This window comes from Haliotis cracherodii, unplaced genomic scaffold (assembly GCF_022045235.1).
Source record: "Haliotis cracherodii isolate W230 unplaced genomic scaffold, xgHalCrac1.p SCAF_14, whole genome shotgun sequence".
In the NCBI taxonomy this organism is placed as follows: domain Eukaryota; kingdom Metazoa; phylum Mollusca; class Gastropoda; order Lepetellida; family Haliotidae; genus Haliotis; species Haliotis cracherodii.
The window spans coordinates 35,392,447-35,412,338 of record NW_027266269.1 but is presented as its reverse complement, the minus strand read 5'-3'; the positions used below and the strand labels follow the sequence as shown (position 1 = coordinate 35,412,338).

Here is a 19,892-nt window from a genome sequence, read left to right as displayed (position 1 = left end):
GTACTTTAGTTACCTCAGAGGTTATACTTCATACGGGTCATTACACGCTAGCGGACACATGGGAGGTGGCCCCGTGAACATCCGGGGTAGAATAGGTCTTCAGCAACCAATGCTTGGCGTAAAAGGTGACTATGCTTGTCGTAAGAGGCGACTAACGGGATCGGGTGGTCAGGCTCGCCGACTTGGTTGATGCATGTCATCGATCCCAATTGCGTTGATCGATGCTCGTGATGTCAATCACTGGATTGTCTGGCCCAGACTCTATTTTTTACAGACCGCCATCATATTGCTGGAATATTGTTGTGTGCGGCGTTAAACAACCAACAAACAACATAGAAGGTGGGGTGGGGCTATTCTGATTTTGGTTTTGTTTTGTTGTTTAACGCCACATTCAGCAATATTTCAGCAATATTTCAGCTTTAGGGCGGCAGTCTGTACATAATAATTGTCTCTTACGACAAGTACAGTCGCCTGTTACGGAAAGTATAGTCGACTGTTGCGGCAAGTATAGTCGCCTGTTACGGCAAGTATAGTCGCCTGTTACGGCAAGTTGCGTAAGATCCATGTGAGTGTTAGGTGTGGGGTTATCCAGAATTCCGGGTCTTGACCATTTAGAGAAACCCTGGGTAAATTTCTGTAATTTTAGTACACAGCCAGAATGACGATAAACATGGTAAATTTAGCAATAGCCTCTTTTTACCTTTCTGATTCAAACTTATTTTGTGAAATTATTTATGAAAAATCGATGTTCTTTTAATTATTTTACAAAAAGACACCTTATGTATCTATTCTGGTCGGAATCGAGGGAGGCAAGCGGAATTTATCACACCAAACCATCATCTATCACGATTTTTACACAAGCGAGCCTATAAAAATAGTATTTTCCTTCAAACTTATTTCAAACCAAATCATCATCCAAAGCTTGAAATGATCTGTCATACCTGTTTGGAATCTGCACCTTTCTTTACCGAGCTGGACAGTGATGAATCGCGCTAATGGAGTGGGGGTGATCAGATAAGATCACTTAGTCCCATCCACGCCAATAGCATGTACATCTTTGTCCGATGTTTAGTCTCGGAACATGCGGAGGAATATGGGGAAAAATAAGCCATGTCTCAAATATCTCTCTTTTGACACGACGGTGTAGGCCGCCGGTCATTATTCATAGGCCAATACCGTGGGCCGACTGACGGCTCGGGTAAAACAGTAATAAGTTGGTAGGAATGTATCGTGAAAGTGCAAAAAGGTTCGATTTATCAATCGAAGCATTCGGAACCACTCGCGTCTTCCCGGTACTCCTCGGGAATGTTTCGGAATGGATCGTGTTGGTGACAGCACCAAATAGTGAAGCTTGTTATTGCAATTACTGATACGGCAGAAAGAGAGACATTCATACCTTATGTGAGGGCAATTTCCGATTTACTTATATAGTTATCCAGATTTTGGGGGGTTTAGGTTATCGAAAAAAATTAATTGCACCCGAAGTTGCTTGAAAAAATAAGTTTTTAGTTTGTTGTTTAACGCCACACTCAGCAATATTCCGGCTATATGACGGCGGTCTGTAAATAATCGAGTCTGGACCAGGAAGTCCAGTGACTGACATCATGAGCATCGATTCATGCAATTGGGATACGAGGACATGCATCAACCAAGTCAGCGAGCCCGACCACCCTATCACGTTAGTCGCCTCTCACGACAAGCATAGTCGCGTTTTATTGCAAGCATGCATGGGTTGCTGAAGATCTATTCTAAGCCAAATTTTCAAGGGTCTGAAAAAATAAGTATGCTTGAGACTGTACATGTAAATATATCTAGTGCCGTATAAAATCACTGTGACCCAGCCCCACCCCGTGGCTCATAATATCAATCACCTGTCTCATTATCTGCATCGTATCCCAATTGCGTGGATCGATGCTCATGATGTCAATCACTGGATTGTCTGGTCCAGACTCGATTATTTACAGACCGCCGTCATACAGCTGGAATATGGCTGTGTGCGGCGTTAAACAACAAATAAACAAAAAAGCATTATATACAGGCCGCCGTCATTTAGCTGGAATATTACTGAACGTGGCGTTCAACAACTGTGAGGTGAAATGGGGTTTAACGTCGCGTCCAAGATTATTGCACTAATATAGCGACGTGCATGCACGTGTATATGTGTGTGTGTGTCTGCTTGTACTAGCACACTGAGATACCATGCCGCAGTTTAACATGAATTCCCCACTCAGACGCAGTATACTGACTCCGAGCCGACCAGTCCTTGTTTTAGCCCCTTAATGCCGAGCGCCAGACAGGGAAACAACAAGTACCATCTTTTAACGTCTTTTGGTATGACCCGGCCGGGGATCGAACCTTCTCCGGGCGGACGCTCTACCATTAGACCACGGAGGCAGCCTCGTTCAACATCTGTTTGCGTTGTATATAAACTTCATAGACGCTGTCCGCTTGACCACATACATTGTTGTCCGTTGTCCATGCTTGTCGGTCAATGGCCAGTAATTTTCTGAATGGACGAACAAGTATTTTGTTCTCTTCAAACATCAATCGACCTAAAAATAGATAATGCAAAACCCACGCACCTGTTTTGCCACATGCTTCTAAAATGATTGTGACATGATTGACAGATATATATTAGATATCACGTGGACGCCATGAACAAAATTGCGTGGCAACCGTTGCCCACTCGAGAAGATAAGTTCTGGCAATACAATCGCTTTTCTTTATGATGGTTTAACGAATGGTCTTTGTGATATTTCGTGCATGTCGTGGGACGTATAGCTGCACGTGATTCATGAACATAACTCAACTCGGGTTCTGAACTCAAGTGATCTTATTTCTATATTTTTTTATCGTGTATAGGTTCTGCGTGTTGTGTCTGTAAGATCTGTATCTTGTTTTTTGAGTAAAACATGAACTATAGGAATATATATGCATACTCACAGACAAAAGAAACGCGAATACCATATATGTCGGTTAATATATAATATCCTTATTCAAGATATTAGATTGGTTCTATGCACACACGAACACACCGATATGTTGTGAGCAACGACGCTCATGAACGCATCACATGTGACATCATCAACTCATGGTGCACTTCTTGTTACGTGCAGGATTAGCGTGTAAAGTTTGAAAATCACGTGCAGCATATCGTGATAAGAATAAAGACACTGTGGTAACACTTGGACGATTGTTAGTTTCGTCATTAAGTGGGGGTACACATTGGAAACATCTCTTCTTTTCGTCCATACTTCTCTATATGTTTCTATGGTTTGAGACCGCCTCCGTGGTCTAGTGGTAGAGCGTCCGCCCGGAGAGCGGAAGGTCCGGGGTTCGATCCCCGGCCGCGTCATACCAAAAGACGTTAAAAGATGGTACTTGTTGTTTCCCTGTCTGGCGCTCGGCATTAAGGGCTAAAACAAGGACTGGTCGTCTCGGAGTCAGTATACTGTGTCTGAGTGGGGTATTAATGTTAAACTGAAGCATGGTATCTCAGTGAGCTAGCACTATAAATCGGCATCAGTCCGGAATAGTACAAGCAGCCACACAAACACACACACGTGCATGCACGTCGCTATATAAGTGCAATAATCTTGGACGCGACATTAAACCCCATATCACCTCACCTCTATGGTTTGCGTTTCTTTCGCGGTAAGTATATATTTATATATGCACTTCGCCAAGGAGCTTAAGTACTTCACATTGATTTACTCAGTAGAGTTAATTTGATATCATAATGTCTTTTGTTTTCACATTTCATAGCTTGGGTCTGCGTGGGGTATCACTGTTTAACTGCGGCATGGCATCCCAGTCGCCACTGGTATAGACTAGTTGTGTTTGTTTGTTGTTTAACGCCGCACTCAGCAATATTCCAGCTATATAACGGTGGTCTGTAAGTAATCGAGTCTGGACCAGACAATCCAGTGATTGACATCATGTGCATCGATCCACACAATTAGAATACGATGACATGCATCAACAAAGTCAGCGAGCCTGACCACCCGATCCCGTTAGTCGCCTCTTACGACAAGCATAGTCGCCTTTTATGGCAAGCATGGGTTGCTGAAGACCTATTCTACCCCGGATCTTCACGGGTCGAAAAGACTATGGGACTTATGGGTTGTTAGCTGTTCAGGTCATACGTTTATTTAAACCCTGACATACATGACATCTGTCATAAGGTTTACCGCCATAATGACTTGGAGACTGCGAACGTGCTATACGCACGGCGGCCATGTTGCCCGAATAAGCTACTGCGGTCGTTCACTGTGAAAAGTCAGTCTGTAAGGGAGGTAATCGCATATTAGTAAAACAATGGTGTAAGATGTCAATCATGGAATAAATTGAAACCAATATTATTCATTTTGTTTTAAACATGCCTGCGTTAATTGAGCATTTTGGGATATTATTTTATTGTGAATTTAATTTCTTGGCCATTTTAATACAGACGTGATGATTTGTCGCCGATGTGTTGATGCTTCAGTATCACGTTTGCTGGCACGACTTCGTTTCAAACAACAGGGCTATGACAAAGTCATAGGTGGTTGATGTTTTGACACATGTCTCATTGATTCCGGTTTTTTATCAATTATGTCAGCATGCTAACCATTACAGAACGTAGGTGATACTGTCTCGACAGACACGAACTCTAGCTGTCATATGTCACCTGACGGTAAAGGTAGTGCTTGGTGCTTGTAATGGTAGTGTTTGGTACTTGTAATGGTAGTGCTTGGTACTTGTAATGGTAGTGCTTGGTACTTGTAATGGCAGTGCTTGGTACTTGTAATGGTAGTGCTTGGTACTTGTAATGGTAGTGCTTGGTACTTGTAATGGTAGTGCTTGGTGCTTGTAATGGTAGTGCTTGGTACTTGTAATGGTAGTGCTTGGTACTTGTAATGGCAGTGCTTGGTACTTGTAATGGTAGTGCTTGGTACTTGTAATGGTAGTGCTTGGTACTTGTAATGGTAGTGCTTGGTACTTGTAATGGCAGTGCTTGGTACTTGTAATGGTAGTGCTTGGTACTTGTAATGGTAGTGCTTGGTGCTTGTAATGGCAGTGCTTGGTACTTGTAATGGTAGTGCTTGGTACTTGTAATGGTAGTGCTTGTAATGGTAGTGCTTGGTACTTGTAATGGCAGTGCTTGGTACTTGTAATGGCAGTGCTTGGTACTTGTAATGGTAGTGCTTGGTACTTGTAATGGTAGTGGTTGTAATGGTAGTGCTTGGTACTTGTAATGGCAGTGCTTGGTACTTGTAATGGTAGTGCTTGGTACTTGTAATGGTAGTGCTTGGTGCTTGTAATGGTAGTGCTTGGTACTTGTAATGGTAGTGCTTGGTACTTGTAATGGCAGTGCTTGGTACTTGTAATGGTAGTGCTTGGTACTTGTAATGGTAGTGCTTGGTACTTGTAATGGTAGTGCTTGGTACTTGTAATGGCAGTGCTTGGTACTTGTAATGGTAGTGCTTGGTACTTGTAATGGTAGTGCTTGGTGCTTGTAATGGCAGTGCTTGGTACTTGTAATGGTAGTGCTTGGTACTTGTAATGGTAGTGCTTGTAATGGTAGTGCTTGGTACTTGTAATGGCAGTGCTTGGTACTTGTAATGGCAGTGCTTGGTACTTGTAATGGTAGTGCTTGGTACTTGTAATGGTAGTGGTTGTAATGGTAGTGCTTGGTACTTGTAATGGCAGTGCTTGGTACTTGTAATGGTAGTGCTTGGTACTTGTAATGACAGTGCTTGGTACTTGTAATGGCAGTGCTTGGTACTTGTAATGGTAGTGCTTGGTGCTTGTAATAGCAGTGCTTGGTGCTTGTAATGGCAGTGCTTGGTACTTGTAATGGTAGTGCTTGGTACTTGTAATGGTAGTGCTTGGTACTTGTAATGGCAGTGCTTGGTACTTGTAATGACAGTGCTTGGTATATGTAATGGTAGTGTTTGGTACTTGTAGTGGCAGTGCTTGATAGTAGTCGTAATAATGACAGTAGTAAAGGTAGTTATAGTAAGGGTAGTAGTAGTAGTAGTCGTAGTATTGGTATCAGCAATAGTTACGATAGAAGTAGTAATGGTAGTAGCAGCAGCAGCAGCAGTAGTAGTAGTAGTAGTAGTAGTAGTAGTAGTAGTAGTAGTACACAGTAACAGACACATAGTGGTAGTCGTGTAAGTAGTATATTTTGATGTTTAACGTAGCGCTCAGTAATATTCCAGGTCTGTGTTACTGCCTGGGACAGACACCATCAGGGTACAATGTCACACACAGGCCACACAGTCGAACCACCTCTTCCGGGGTCAAGTGGTACTTAAAGTTTTGTTTAAGATACATCTTTTAAGGGCATTTATACCACTACTACTACTACTACTACTACTACTACTACTACTACTACTACTACTACTACTGACTCGCTGACTCGCGAAGATCCGAGTTTGAATGGGGCTTCAGCAACCCATGCTTGCCGTAAGAGGCGACATCTGGTACTCTAGATCCCTAATATTTGTTGCATTTAACCACTTTCTAAAGGGCATTGTGTATTCATGCTAGCAAGTAGATCCCATTTTGTCCATTCACTGGAGAAACGGATATCTACATTATTCTATCTATCGTCCTATCTGTCGTCTGCTCTGGCCGCGGTCGGGGGTTGCCTAGTGGTCAAAGCGTTGTCTCGTCACGCCGATGACCCGGGTTCGATTCTTCACAAGGGTACAATGTATGAAGCCCATTTCCCGGTGTCCCCCGCCGTGATATTGCTCGAATATTGCTAAAAGCGGCGTAAAACCATATTCACCCACTTACTCGATTGCAGTGTCTGGGTTAAAATGATCAGAGCTCCAGATAAGCTTTTGGTGTTGTGGGTATTTTACCCATGCATTTTAAAATCATTGGGTATTAGTAATTCTATCTGCGTATTCAAATTTCTGTTACCCACTAGTTTTTACACATGTGGGTATATAAGTTAAATATTTAAAAACACTATTCATCTAGCCCTGCAAACTGGTGTCGTGTGGGTTTGAGAGCTTTATAGGACTCAAAAATACCACGATACTTCCACACGAAAGTGTGATGGCAAATGATCATGATGTGACTGTCATCGTGGAGTTTGGCAAGGTTGACGGAATGCCCGTTTATAATTTCAAAATAAGTTGCTGATTTGCTAATCGAATACGCAGGGTTACTTCACAATATTTTGATGATACGCACAAATTTTATTTTTATAGCGTATCTGTAATGTTCGTTGCGTATTTGATACGCTTGGATTATATTTTTCTGCGTATTTCTGCATTTCTGATGCGTATTTCACGCAGATACGCAGCTTATCTGGAGCTCTGTAATGATATTAACTTATTTTTGTTTCTTGCCAAAACACGACGGTGTAGATTTCAATTTTATAATTTAACGTGACAAATATTTTCTTCCGCCGTCCTCTCCCCTAGGCAAGACACACGACAACAGCTAGTTCAATCTATCAATGCAAACTGATAGTATGAAACAGAAGAGTCTCCGTGTCTTCAATACCTGAAAATATGAGTGAGTGAGTGAGTTGGGTTTATCGCCGCTTTTAACATTATTCCAGTTATATCGCGGCGTGTCAGCTTAATGTGGGAGGAAAGCCCGAAGTGATGCAGGTCTCAGACTTTGGTGAAATCCACGAGGACGGGTATGGTGTTGACAAACCTAGAAACATAATCGGGCGAACCGGGATTCGAACCCACGATCACAGGTATCTGGCGTGCTCAAGGGACGCAACTCTGCACAGCGAACGCGGCGCCTTAGACGACTGGGCCACCCGTGCCCCCCCACCTTGAAAATATGAACAGAGGCACCAAAGATAGTACAATTTAAAGAGGGGATCATTATGAACATGGACACGATATTAAAATATCATTAGTGAATAGTCGACGTTTCTCGGACACTGATAATTACATCAACTCTTTCCTTTGCTTAGTGTGCGGCCTCGGCGGGGTGGTCAACAGGTTGGTGCTTATGATGATGATGATGATGATGATGATGATGCTGATGATGATGATATTGATGATGATGATTGGTGATGATTGATAATGATGATGATGATGATGATTGATAATGATGATGGTGATGATTGATGATGATTGATGATGATGATGATGATTGATATTGAGGAGGAGGAGGAGGAGGAGGAGGAGGAGGATGATGATGATGATGATGATGATGATGATGACCCTAAATATCGCTAAGTATCCATGTTAAATTGATTTGTGGCTTTAACTATATGACAGAACATATCCTAAATGCGGACTATTACGTATAGAATACTAAACGAGCTCCCGTGTAATACAAATTTTATGAAACGAGAGAATAGTTCTGGTATCTGACGAGCGAAAGCATATACCTCACATGTACCTGAAAGATTGTTATTGTGAAATATATATAAAAAAGATTGTTATTATGAAATATATTCCTGAAAGATTGTTATTGTGAAACACATATCTAAACTATTGATATTATGAAACATATTCCGACAAGATTGTTATTGTGAAACAGGTATCTAATAGATTGTTATTGTGAAACACGTATCTAATAAATTGTTATTGTGAAACACATATCTAAAAGACTGTTATTGTAAAACAAACGTCTATAAGATTGTTATTGTGAGACTCATATCTACACGATTGATATTATGAAACATATTCAAAAAAAATGTTATTTTGAAATAGGTATCTAATAGATTGTTATTATGAAACATATAGTTAAAAAGGTTGTTGTCGTGAAACATATAGTTAACAAGGTTGTTGTTGTGAAAAATATAGTAAAAAAGATTATTGTGAAACATACGTAAGGCTGTCATTGTGAAACACATACCCAAAAGCGAATCGTGTTTGTCACGTGGCTGACTTCCACCATGGTCCACGTGAACGAGTTGTGACGATTGTCTTCTTCATTTTTTAGATAAATTAGCGATTGTCGTGTTGGGGAAAATATTTTTTTATGATCTGGATAAACAATAGTCGAGCAGTTCATCATGCTATGAGTCAGAAGATAGGGAATATTTTAGAAATATTACTTTCCGCAAAAAAACGAAATAGCTTATCAGTTTTCAAAAGCACACGCTATAAATTCACATATGTAAGATGACATATATATTCTATACTGCCCCACTTTTGATAGGGATATATTTAACTTTCTATGATACACAAAACTGATGTTTATGAGTGAGTGAGTGAGTTAAGATTTACATCACGTCGGCAGTGTTTCAGCCATATCGTGACTACAACAATTTAAACATACATACGAAATATAAACTTTCTAAAATATCTGTCAGCAAAGGACAGTAAAATAACAAGAGTATCACAGACATATTTATAACTAATATGGAACGATAAAACGATATTACGATACATAACAATACATGAGAAAAACGAGCTAGAGATCGCCAGCATCCAAAGTTAGGCCACCATACTAGGGGCCGTGGGGGTTTACCATACTAGGGACCGTGGGGGCTTACCATACTAGGGACCGTGATAGATACCATACTAGGGGCCGTGGGGGCTTACCATACTAGGGATCGTGGGGGCTTACCATACTAGGGGCCGTGGAGGCTTACCATACTAGGGGCCGTGGGGGCTTACCATACTAGGGACCGTGGGGGTTTACCATACTAGGGATCGTGGGGCTTACCATACTAGGGGCCGTGGAGGCTTACCATACTAGGGGCCGTGGGGGTTTACCATACTAGGGACCGTGGGGGCTTACCATACTAGGGATCGTGGGGCTTACCATACTAGGGGCCGTGGGGGCTTACCATACTAGGGATCGTGGGGCTTACCATACTAGGGGCCGTGGGGGCTTACCATACTAGGGGCCGTGGGGGCTTACCATACTAGGGACCATGATAGATACCATACTAGGGATCGTGGGGCTTACCATACTAGGGGCCGTTGGGGTTTACCATACTAGGGGCCGTGGGGGTTTACCATACTAGGGATCGTGGGGCTTACCATACTAGGGACCGTGGGGGCTTACCATACTAGGGACCGTGATAGATACCATACTAGGGACCGGGGGGCTTACCATACTAGGGACCGGGGGGCTTACCATACTAGGGACCGTGGGGGCTTACCATACTAGGGACCGTGATAGATACCATACTAGGGGCCGTGGGGGCTTACCATACTAGGGATCGTGGGGGCTTACCATACTAGGGACCGTGATGGCTTACCATACTAGGGACCGTGATGGCTTACCATACTAGGGGCCGTGGGGGCTTACCATACTAGGGATCGTGGGGGCTTACCATACTAGGGATCGTGGGGGCTTACCATACTAGGGACCATGGGGGCTTACCATACTAGGGGCCGTGGGGGCTTACCATACTAGGGACCGTGATGGCTTACCATACTAGGGACCGTGGGGGCTTACCATACAAGGGACCGTGGGGGCTTACCATACTAGGGGCCGGGGGGCTTACCATACTAGGGACCGGGGGGCTTACCATACTAGGGACCGTGGGGGCTTACCATACGAGGGACCGTGATGGCTTACCATACTAGGGACCGTGGGGGCTTACCATACTAGGGACCGTGGGGGCTTACCATACTAGGGACCGTGATAGATACCATACTAGGGGCCGTGGGGGCTTACCATACTAGGGGCCGTGGGGGCTTACCATACTAGGGACCGTGATAGATACCATACTAGGGACCGTGGGGGCTTACCATACTAAGGGCCGTGGGGGCTTACCATACTAGGGACCGTGATGGCTTACCATACTAGGGACCGTGGGGGCTTACCATACTAAGGGCCGGGGGGCTTACCATACTAGGGACCGGGGGGCTTACCATACTAGGGACCGTGGGGGCTTACCATACGAGGGACCGTGATGGCTTACCATACTAGGGACCGTGGGGGCTTACCATACTAGGGACCGTGGGGGCTTACCATACTAGGGACCGTGGGGACTTACCATACTAGGGACCGTGGGGGCTTACAATACTAGGGACCGTGGGGGCTTACCATACTAAGGGTCGTGGAGGCTTACCATACTAGGGACCGTGGGGGCTTACCATACTAGGGGCCGTGGGGACTTACAATACTAGGGACCGTGGGGGCTTACCATACTAGGGACCGTGATGGCTTACCATACAAGGGACCGTGGGGGCTTACCATACTAGGGACCGTGATGGCTTACCATACTAGGGACCGTGGGGGCTTACCGTACTAGGGGCCGTGGGGGCTTACCATACAAGGGACCGTGGGGGCTTACCATACTAGGGGCCGTGGGGGCTTACCATACTAAGGGCCGTGGGGACTTACAATACTAAGGGCCGTGGGGGGGGCTTACCATACTAGGGGCCGTGGGGACTTACCATACTAGGGGCCGTGGGGGCTTACCATACTAGGGGCCGTGGGGGCTTACCATACTAGGGACCGTGGGGGCTTACCATACTAGGGGCCGTGGGGGCTTACCATACTAAGGGCCGTGGGGGCTTACCATACTAGGGGCCGTGGGGGCTTACCATACTAGGGGCCGTGGGGACTTACCATACTAGGGGCCGTGGGGGCTTACCATACTAGGGGCCATGGGGGCCTACCATACTAGGGACCGTGGGGGCTTACCATACTAAGGGCCGTGGGGGCTTACCATACTAGGGGCCGTGGGAACTTACAATACTTCAGCTTCCCTCACGGCTCCCCAGCAGGATTTACACCATCCCTTCAGCCGCTGGCGATTGTAGTCACTTGTAGCTATCAATTAAAACTGACAAATATTCTACGATTAAAAATGGGGTAGACCAAAATTGATGTTTATGAAATACCAAGTGTGCATGAAACAAGAGATGATATATCTGATAAATTCTACTAAACGTTCGGTAGTAAACATAGAAAATAACACGTGCATTGCAAACTAAACCAGGCAACCTATTTGTGAGTGAATGTTGTTTTGCGTCACTGCATGCAGTATTTCAGTAACCTGCTTGTCGTAAGAGGAGATTAACGGGATCGGGTGGTTCGACACAACCGGAGTTAGACTGTCCTAAGGGTCATCGCACTACAATACACCATGTATATTTTAACTTGTCATGGGAATCAGTCAGCTCGCTGACTTGGATGATGAATTCATCGTATCCCAATTGTGTAGATCGATGCTCATGATGTCAATCACTGGATTGACTCGACAATTTACAGACCGACGTCATCAAGCTGGAATGTTGCTGAGTGCGGCGTTAAACAACAAACAAACAACATTGTAAGAAATGGCTTCATTTTACGGTGAAGATTGAATAAAAATTGAAAGTTGCAAAAGTGGTTGGGTGCAATGGTGCAGTTTATTGATCAATTCGTATACATTTCACCACTATATTGCCTTTTACGCCCAATGGTGCTAAAAGCGGCGTAAAACAATTCTCCCTCACTTGAGTGACAACGACTTACAACTTTGAGTTGTTTAGTGAGTGTGTATGGTTTTACGCCGCTTTTAGAAATATTCCAGCAATATCACGGCGGGGGACACCAGAAATGGGCTTCACACATTGTACCCATGTCGGGAATAGAACCCGGGTCTTCAGCGTGATGAGCGAACGCTTTACCACTAGGCTACCCTCAAGTTTTAGATGTTAATCGTGACCGACCTTCACCCAAGACTTGTACAGAACAGTGCCTTTTTTTTAAAAAAAAAACAAAAAAAAACATTGAACGATAAATACGCTATATGGAAATATCAAACTAATTCTGGATATATAATGATATAAAATACGATCATTAATCATCTTAAACGACTTTGATGGATACAGTCATGCCGTTTACCTATAAAATAGATCGTATTACAACTTGTCAAAGGATAATAGCTTTTGTTGCATCTTCTAAGGAAGATATTGTGTGAATAGGATGTGTAGATCAGTTGAATATCAAGGGTAGTGTCTCTTTAACGTGGAATGTGATATCACCGCTGAATGTCACGACAGCTTTTAACGGTTTTGTGTTTTGTTTTGTTTAGTTTTACGTTTTGTAAATTTTCGTTGTGTCTTTTGTGCAGTGAAAAACGGTAAATGTGAACGGATTAAGACAAATCACGTATTTCGTTAACATTATCCAGATTAATTAAACGTGCGCATGCAGAAATGTTCCTGGTAAAGATCCGGGTTAGAACTGGTCAAACTAACTTGGATCAGTGCTCACAATTGTTCGGAGGGAAAGGTTTCCAGATTAACGAGGGTTCAATGTGTACAGTATCGGGAGTAGAGCTTCAATAATTGCTGAATGAGTCGCAATGTGTATCTTCTAGGGTAGGTAGTTTAGCTCAATAAAAATATAATTTTACGAAATACTGTTTAGCCTTTTGCAGAAACTGTTTTTCAAGCAAGGATAGATATCGTCACGATTTGTGTTGCGTTTGTCAGATGAGACTGGTTGACGACGTCAGTCTATACTAGTCACGGCGTTATTCTGAGTCACGTTAAGGGTGCGTTTAGTTGTCGAAGATGGTTGGTGATGATGATATGCCTACAAATCTGTTACGACTCCTAAAACACTGAGGAGTGGTGCTGATGATGACGGCGGTGGTGGTGGCGGATTGGCTACTGATGATGATGATGATGATGATGATGATGATGATGATGGTGGTGGCGGTGCTACTCATAGTGATGATGATGATGATGATGTTAATAAACTATATGGTGAGGAGGGCGTTGACACCATGCCAACACTTGCTACGACACCCAAATTCAGAGCTCTAACTTCTACGACAAACATGATGATCCTCGATAATCCAGGGCATTATGTCACGATACACATCCTGTACCCATTTGCTACCATAACTTCGTTTGGACTACAAAAGTCGTCCAATCAAATAACTCTGATAAGCGTGAGAAGATCTGTGCTACGATGGCGATAGGAGAGATGGTGGTGGTGACGTCACTTCCGAAACGGTGATTAATGGGTCCTGGATATTAATCGTAACAGAAGGGAGAAATAAACACTTGATACTCGAGGATGAACATGATGTATATGTAGCTGGGGAGCTATTCTGACCTCGAATCCCCACGGACATAACAATCTTCATTACACGGATCCCATTTTTTGCTTTGTTTCTTTGCACTTTTCCAGCTATATGACAGCGGACTGGAAAATCCAGACAATCCAGTGACTGAAATCATGAGCATCGATTCACGCCCATAATTAACCTTTTTTTCCACTTGCCTTATAAAGATGGCGCCCACGAATAAAGATTGTATTTTATACATTTTTCCAGTGATCTTTTTTGTCATTATTGTTTTCTAACTAGACCTTAACTTAAAGTTAAAAAACAATATTTGTTTACAGAACGCCGTCGCATGACAGAGACCTACTGTGTGGTGTCAGGCAATACATAATTACTTCTTTATGCAAATTGTGTGAGTGGCGTTGCTACCGATGGGGCAGGACATGTTTACCATTTTCGCGAACATTCGGTGTCTTCACTGATTTTCAGTGATCCATTTATATAATTTTCACCGCTATTTTGCCTGTTCCACCGACTGGAATCTGTTTCGGCGGATAATCGGGACTGGTTACTCTCTGGCGTTGACGTAATATATTTACCTCCCATAGTTACCTGACGCCATTATATAAAATTGAAGATTGTTCAAATTGGCGTCAAACCCAACTCACCCACTCGTTCATTGGTTCATTGTTTATTACCGTATGTATTCTATTAAATACCCGTTACCATCATGAAACAAACCTACGGTTAAATCTTACATTTCCTGGTTGGTTGGTTTGTTGTTTAACGCCGCACTCTGTAATATTCCAGCTATATGGCGGCAGTCTGGAAATAATCGAGTCTGGACCACACAATCCAGTGATTAATAAAACACGTTATTGGGATCGATGACATGCATCAACCAAGTCAGCGAGTCTGACCACCCGATCCCGTTAGTCGTCTCCTACGACAAGCATAGTCGCCTTTTACGGCAAGCATGGATTGCTGAAGACCTATTCTGACTCGGATCTTCACGGGTCACATTTCCAGGGGGTAGTTTATGGTTAAGTCGGGGTTTTTATTACTTGTGTGCAAACCAGGTTTGGTATCTTCTCCAACAATGTGATTAAAGCTGTCTGTGGTGATGGGACGTCAGGGTAGTCTAGCGGTACATGCGTTGGCTCATCGCGTAAGCCTGGGTTCGATCCCCAACACGTGTGACGCCCGTCCTTGGAGACCCATCAATAATGATAAAATGATAAATGTCTATGACATTCGCGTCTTCGAGCTTTCCTCACATTGGTAACCGACACGCCATGATATAAAACTATATACTGTTCAAAGTGGCGTCAGGGGCGGTCGGGTAGCCTAGTGGTTAAAGCGTTCGCTCGTCACGCCGAAGACCCGGGTTCGATTTCCGACATGGGTACAATGTGTGAAGCCAATTTCTGGTGTCCCCCGCCATGATATTGCTGGAATATTTCTAAAAGCGGCGTAAAACCATACTCACTCACTCACTCAAAGTGGCGTCAAACCAACTCACTCACTCACTCACTGATTGTTTCAGATTCGCAGCCGTCCCCGGCCCGGACCCGCCTCCTGGAGCTGCTGTACAACATTGACGGCCTCTTGCAAGCCTCTGCACATAGCTCCGACCTACCAGATAACATAAAGCTCGCCCAACCACGGGATACAGACTTCAAAAGTAAAGGTGAGGGTAAATATATATCTATTTCTCTCTCGACGGATAAATCACTTCAAAGTCTCTCTTTCACGTTAGATAAATCACTTCTCTCTCTCGTTAGATAAATCACTTCTCTCTCTCGGTAGATAAATCACTTCTCTCTCTCGGTAGATAAATCACTTCTTTCTCTCGGTAGATAAATCACTTCTCTCTCTCGTTAGATAAATCACTTCTCTCTCTCGTTAGATAAATCACTTCTCTCTCTCGGTAGATAAATCACTTCTCTCTCTCGTTAGATAATCACTTCTCTCTCGTTAGATAAATCACTTCTCTCTCTCGTTAGATAAATCACTTCTCTCTCTCGTTAGATAAATCACTTCTCTCTCTCTCGTTAGATAAATCACCTCTCTCTGTCTCTGTCTCCCCCTCTCTCTCCCTCTCCCACTATCTCTCTCCCCTCTCTCTCCCTCTCCCCTATCTCTCTCTCTGCCTCTTTCTCCCCTCTCTCTCTCTCCCTCTCTCTCTGCCTCTCTTTCTCCCCCCTCTCTCTCCCTCTCCCACTATCTCTCTCCCTATCTATTTCTCCCCTCTCTCTCTCTGCCTCTCTTTCTCCCCCTCTCTCTCTCTCCCTATCTATTTCTCCCCTCTCTCTCTCTCTGCCTCTCTTTCTCCCCCTCTCTCTCTCCCTCTCCCACTATCTCTCTCCCCTTTCTCTCCCTCTCCCCTATCTCTCTCTCTGCCTCTCTTTCCCCCCCTCTCTCTCTCCCTATTTATTTCTCCCCTCTCTCTCCCACTCTCTCTGCCTCCCTTTCTCCCCCTCTCTCTCTCCCTCTCCCACTATCTCTCTCCCCTCTCCCCTATCTCTCTCTCTGTGTCTATTTCTCCCCTCTCTCTCTCCCTCTCTTTCTCCCCCCCTCTCTCTCTCCTATCTCTCTCTCTGCCTCTTTCTCCCCCCTCTCTCTCTCCCTATCTATTTCTCCCCTCTCCCTCTCCCTCTCTTTCTCCCCCCTCTCTCTCTCTCCTATCTCTCTCCCTCTCTCTCTCCCTCTCTTTCTCCCCCCTCTCTCTCTCCTATCTCTCTCTCCTATCTCTCTCTCCATCTCTCTCTGCCTCTCTTTCTCCTCCTCTCCCTCTCCCTATCTCTCTGCCTCTCTTTCTCCCCTATCTCTCTCTCCCTCTCTCTCTCTCTGCCTCTCTTTCCTCTCCCTCTCTCTCTCTCTCTCTCTCTCTCTGTCTCTCTCTCTCTCTCTCTCTCTCTCTCTCTCTCGTTCCCATCAAAGCCCATGTGTAATTAGTCTGTAAAAATAGCCTCCCTCTCCACTGGACCTTCTCCCGCAATAATCAGATCACTAACACAAACTTGATGTATTGTAAATTACTTCTGTCAAATATCCCTCCGAGATTGTCCCCTGCCGTGAAAAAGGTGTATGTATCAAAATCATACCACAGAAATCCTACAAAAGTAGTCACGAAATAAAAATGAATTTTGAGCCTTTTTCAGGTAAAATGTGTAGGCACTGGAAAATTACCATTAAATATTAGTTTGTGTCGCTTGGTTCAAGCTAAGGCGATATTTGGAGTTCCTTACATATAAAATATATCAGACTGTAGCATGGTCTCCGCTTCACCTGCATGCACGTGACGCTCGTAACACGAGGACAACCCAATCCCGTTGGTCGCCTTTTAGGGGCGGTCGGGTAGCCTAGTGGTTAAAGCGTTCGCTCGTCACGCCGAAGACCCAGGTTCGATTCCCATCATGGATACGATAGGTGAAGCCCATTCCTGGTGTCCCCTGCAGTGATATTGCTGGAATATTGCTAAAAGCTGGATAAAAACTTACTCACTCACTAGTCGCCTCTTACGACAAGCGGGGTGGTCCAGTCGTCTAAGGCGCCGCGATTCGCTGTGCAGAGTTGGGTTCCTTGGGAACGCCAGAAACCTATGATTGTGGGTTCGAATCCCGGTTCGCCCCGATTATGTTTCTAGGTTTGTCAGTACCATACCCGTGTTGGACGGTTTCACCGAAGTGGTAAACGTCTGAGACCTGCATCACTTCAGGCTTTCCTCCCACATTAAGCTGACACGCTGCGATATAACTGGAATACTGTTAAAAGCGGCGTTAAACCTAACGCACTCCCTCACTCACTCTTACGAAAAGCACAGTCGCCTCTTACGGCAAGCATGGGTTGCTGAAGACCTATTCTGACAATAAGCAAATCTTGAATAATATTTACTGCACAGACAAGAACTAATCACACAGTTTCTATGAATAAGTCAACGACTTTTTCAATTGGGTTAGAGTTGCATTGAAAAACATACAAACGATATATGTAATAAAACATTTACCGCAAGTGATACTTACACCGGAAGTGTTTACGTATAATGTGTCTCGTTCACAACACGATTAAAGATTCACACATTAACCTATTGGAATTGTTATATTGACTTGGGGAAGATTATGATTCAAGATTCACACAATAACCTATTGTTATATTTTTCTTGGGGAATAATAAAATGCAAGATTCACACAATAACCTATTGTTATATTGCCTTGAGGAAGAATAAAATTCCAAATTCACACAATAACCTATTATTATATTGCCTTTGGGAAGAATATAATTCAAGATTCACACAATAACCTATTGTTATATTGACTTGGGGAAGAATACAATTCAAAATTCACACAATAACCTGCTGTTATATTGACTTGGGGAAGAATATAATTCAAGATTCACACATTAACCTATTGTTATATTTTTCTTGGGGAATAATATAATGCAAGATTCACACAATAACCTATTGTTATATTGACTTGGGGAAGGATAATTCAAAATTAACACAATAACCTGTTGTTATATTGACTTGGGGAAGATTATGATTCAAGATGAGTGGATGATAGGGAGAGAGGATGAATGGGTAGATGGGCGAGTGAGTGAGTGAGTTTGGACACTTTTATTTTCAAGGCAGGCCGACGACTCAACTAGGCATGTCAACTGAAACAGTGAGTGAGTGTGTATAGTTTTCCGCCCCTTTTAGCAATATCATGGTGGGGGACACCAGAAATGGGCTTCACACATTGTGTCCATGTGGAGAATCGAACCCGGGTCTTCAGCCTTACGAGTGAACGCTTTAACCACTAGGCTACCCCACCGCCCCTCCCATGAAACAAATGAGGGGTACCTATGTAATATTTTCTTTCAACCTAAGTCCGTGTTCTTCCAGGTGACCCTGAACTTGCTAAGAAGAGAGACATGGGTGTCCTCCCGCCCTGGAACGAATTTTGCCGGATGATGAGGATAACGAACTGCTTCCACAGTCAACACTGAGCATGCGCAAACCCAGCCAATCATAACACAGGAAAACATTCGGTGCAGCTGAACACGGTGCTTGACGAGATTTTATGACTATACGAGAGCTTGGCGAGAACGGAGGATGTTATAATGAAAGTGCTCTACAAACTTGCAACAGTGGATTTCTCAATAAAATTATTGATTTATAATCTTTGTTTTGTGGTTTAGTTTGTTTGACTCCGCGCTGTGGAGTACTCGCGACAAGCAATATTAATGTTTCGGCTTTATTTTTGGTCGCCATTGACTATTAGCAGGTCGGTTCCGGGTAGTCAATGGATGAGTGATACGTCCGAGGGTTCCCAGATTGGTCCTTGCTGTTCGGATTGTAAGGACATTATTTACGACAACACACGGAAACTCGATATCCCCTGCGATATGAGACAGTGCCTGACAATGTCAGGTTGACAGGGAACTGAACATGAAATATAACACACGATCATGCATACTTTTGGTTTTACAAGTTTCCATGGTGAATACACAAAGTTGGTTGGTTAGTTGGTTTGTTGATTAACGCGGCACAGAGGCACGGGTGGCCCAGTCGTCTAAGGCGCCGCGATTCGCTGTGCAGAGTTGCGTCCCTTGGGCACGCCAGAAACCTATGATTGTGGGTTCGAATCCCGGTTCGCCCCGATTATGTTTCTAGGTTTGTCAGCACCATACCCGTGCTGGACGGTTTCACCGAAGTGGTAAACGTCTGAGACCTGCATCACTTCAGGCTTTCCTCCCACATTAAGCTGACACGCCGCGATATAACTGGAATACTGTTAAAAGCGGCGTTAAACCCAACTCACTCCCTCACTCACTCTTACGACAAGCACAGTCGCCTCTTACGGCAAGCATGGGTTGCTGAAGACCTATTCTGACCATAAGCAAATCTTGAATAATATTTACTGCACAGACAAGAACTAATCACACAGTTTCTATGAATAAG

General features: G+C 44.0%; 1 protein-coding gene across 2 annotated transcripts in view; it reads left to right on the top strand.

Annotated features, from left to right (window-relative positions):
* Positions 1 to 19,075, top strand: part of LOC139460776 (uncharacterized) — a 44,009-nt gene extending 24,934 nt beyond the window's left edge. The window contains exons 2-3 of one of the 2 annotated variants that reach the window (XM_071242248.1): positions 15,495 to 15,638; positions 18,834 to 19,075. In XM_071242248.1, coding sequence (XP_071098349.1) covers positions 15,495 to 15,638; positions 18,834 to 18,937 — 248 coding nt within the window. In that variant the 3' untranslated portion in view covers positions 18,938 to 19,075. Of the gene's footprint in view, positions 1 to 15,494; positions 15,645 to 18,833 lie in introns of both variants that reach the window. The other variant, XM_071242247.1, reaches the window with a different exon arrangement.
* The last annotated feature ends 817 nt before the right edge of the window (positions 19,076 to 19,892 follow it).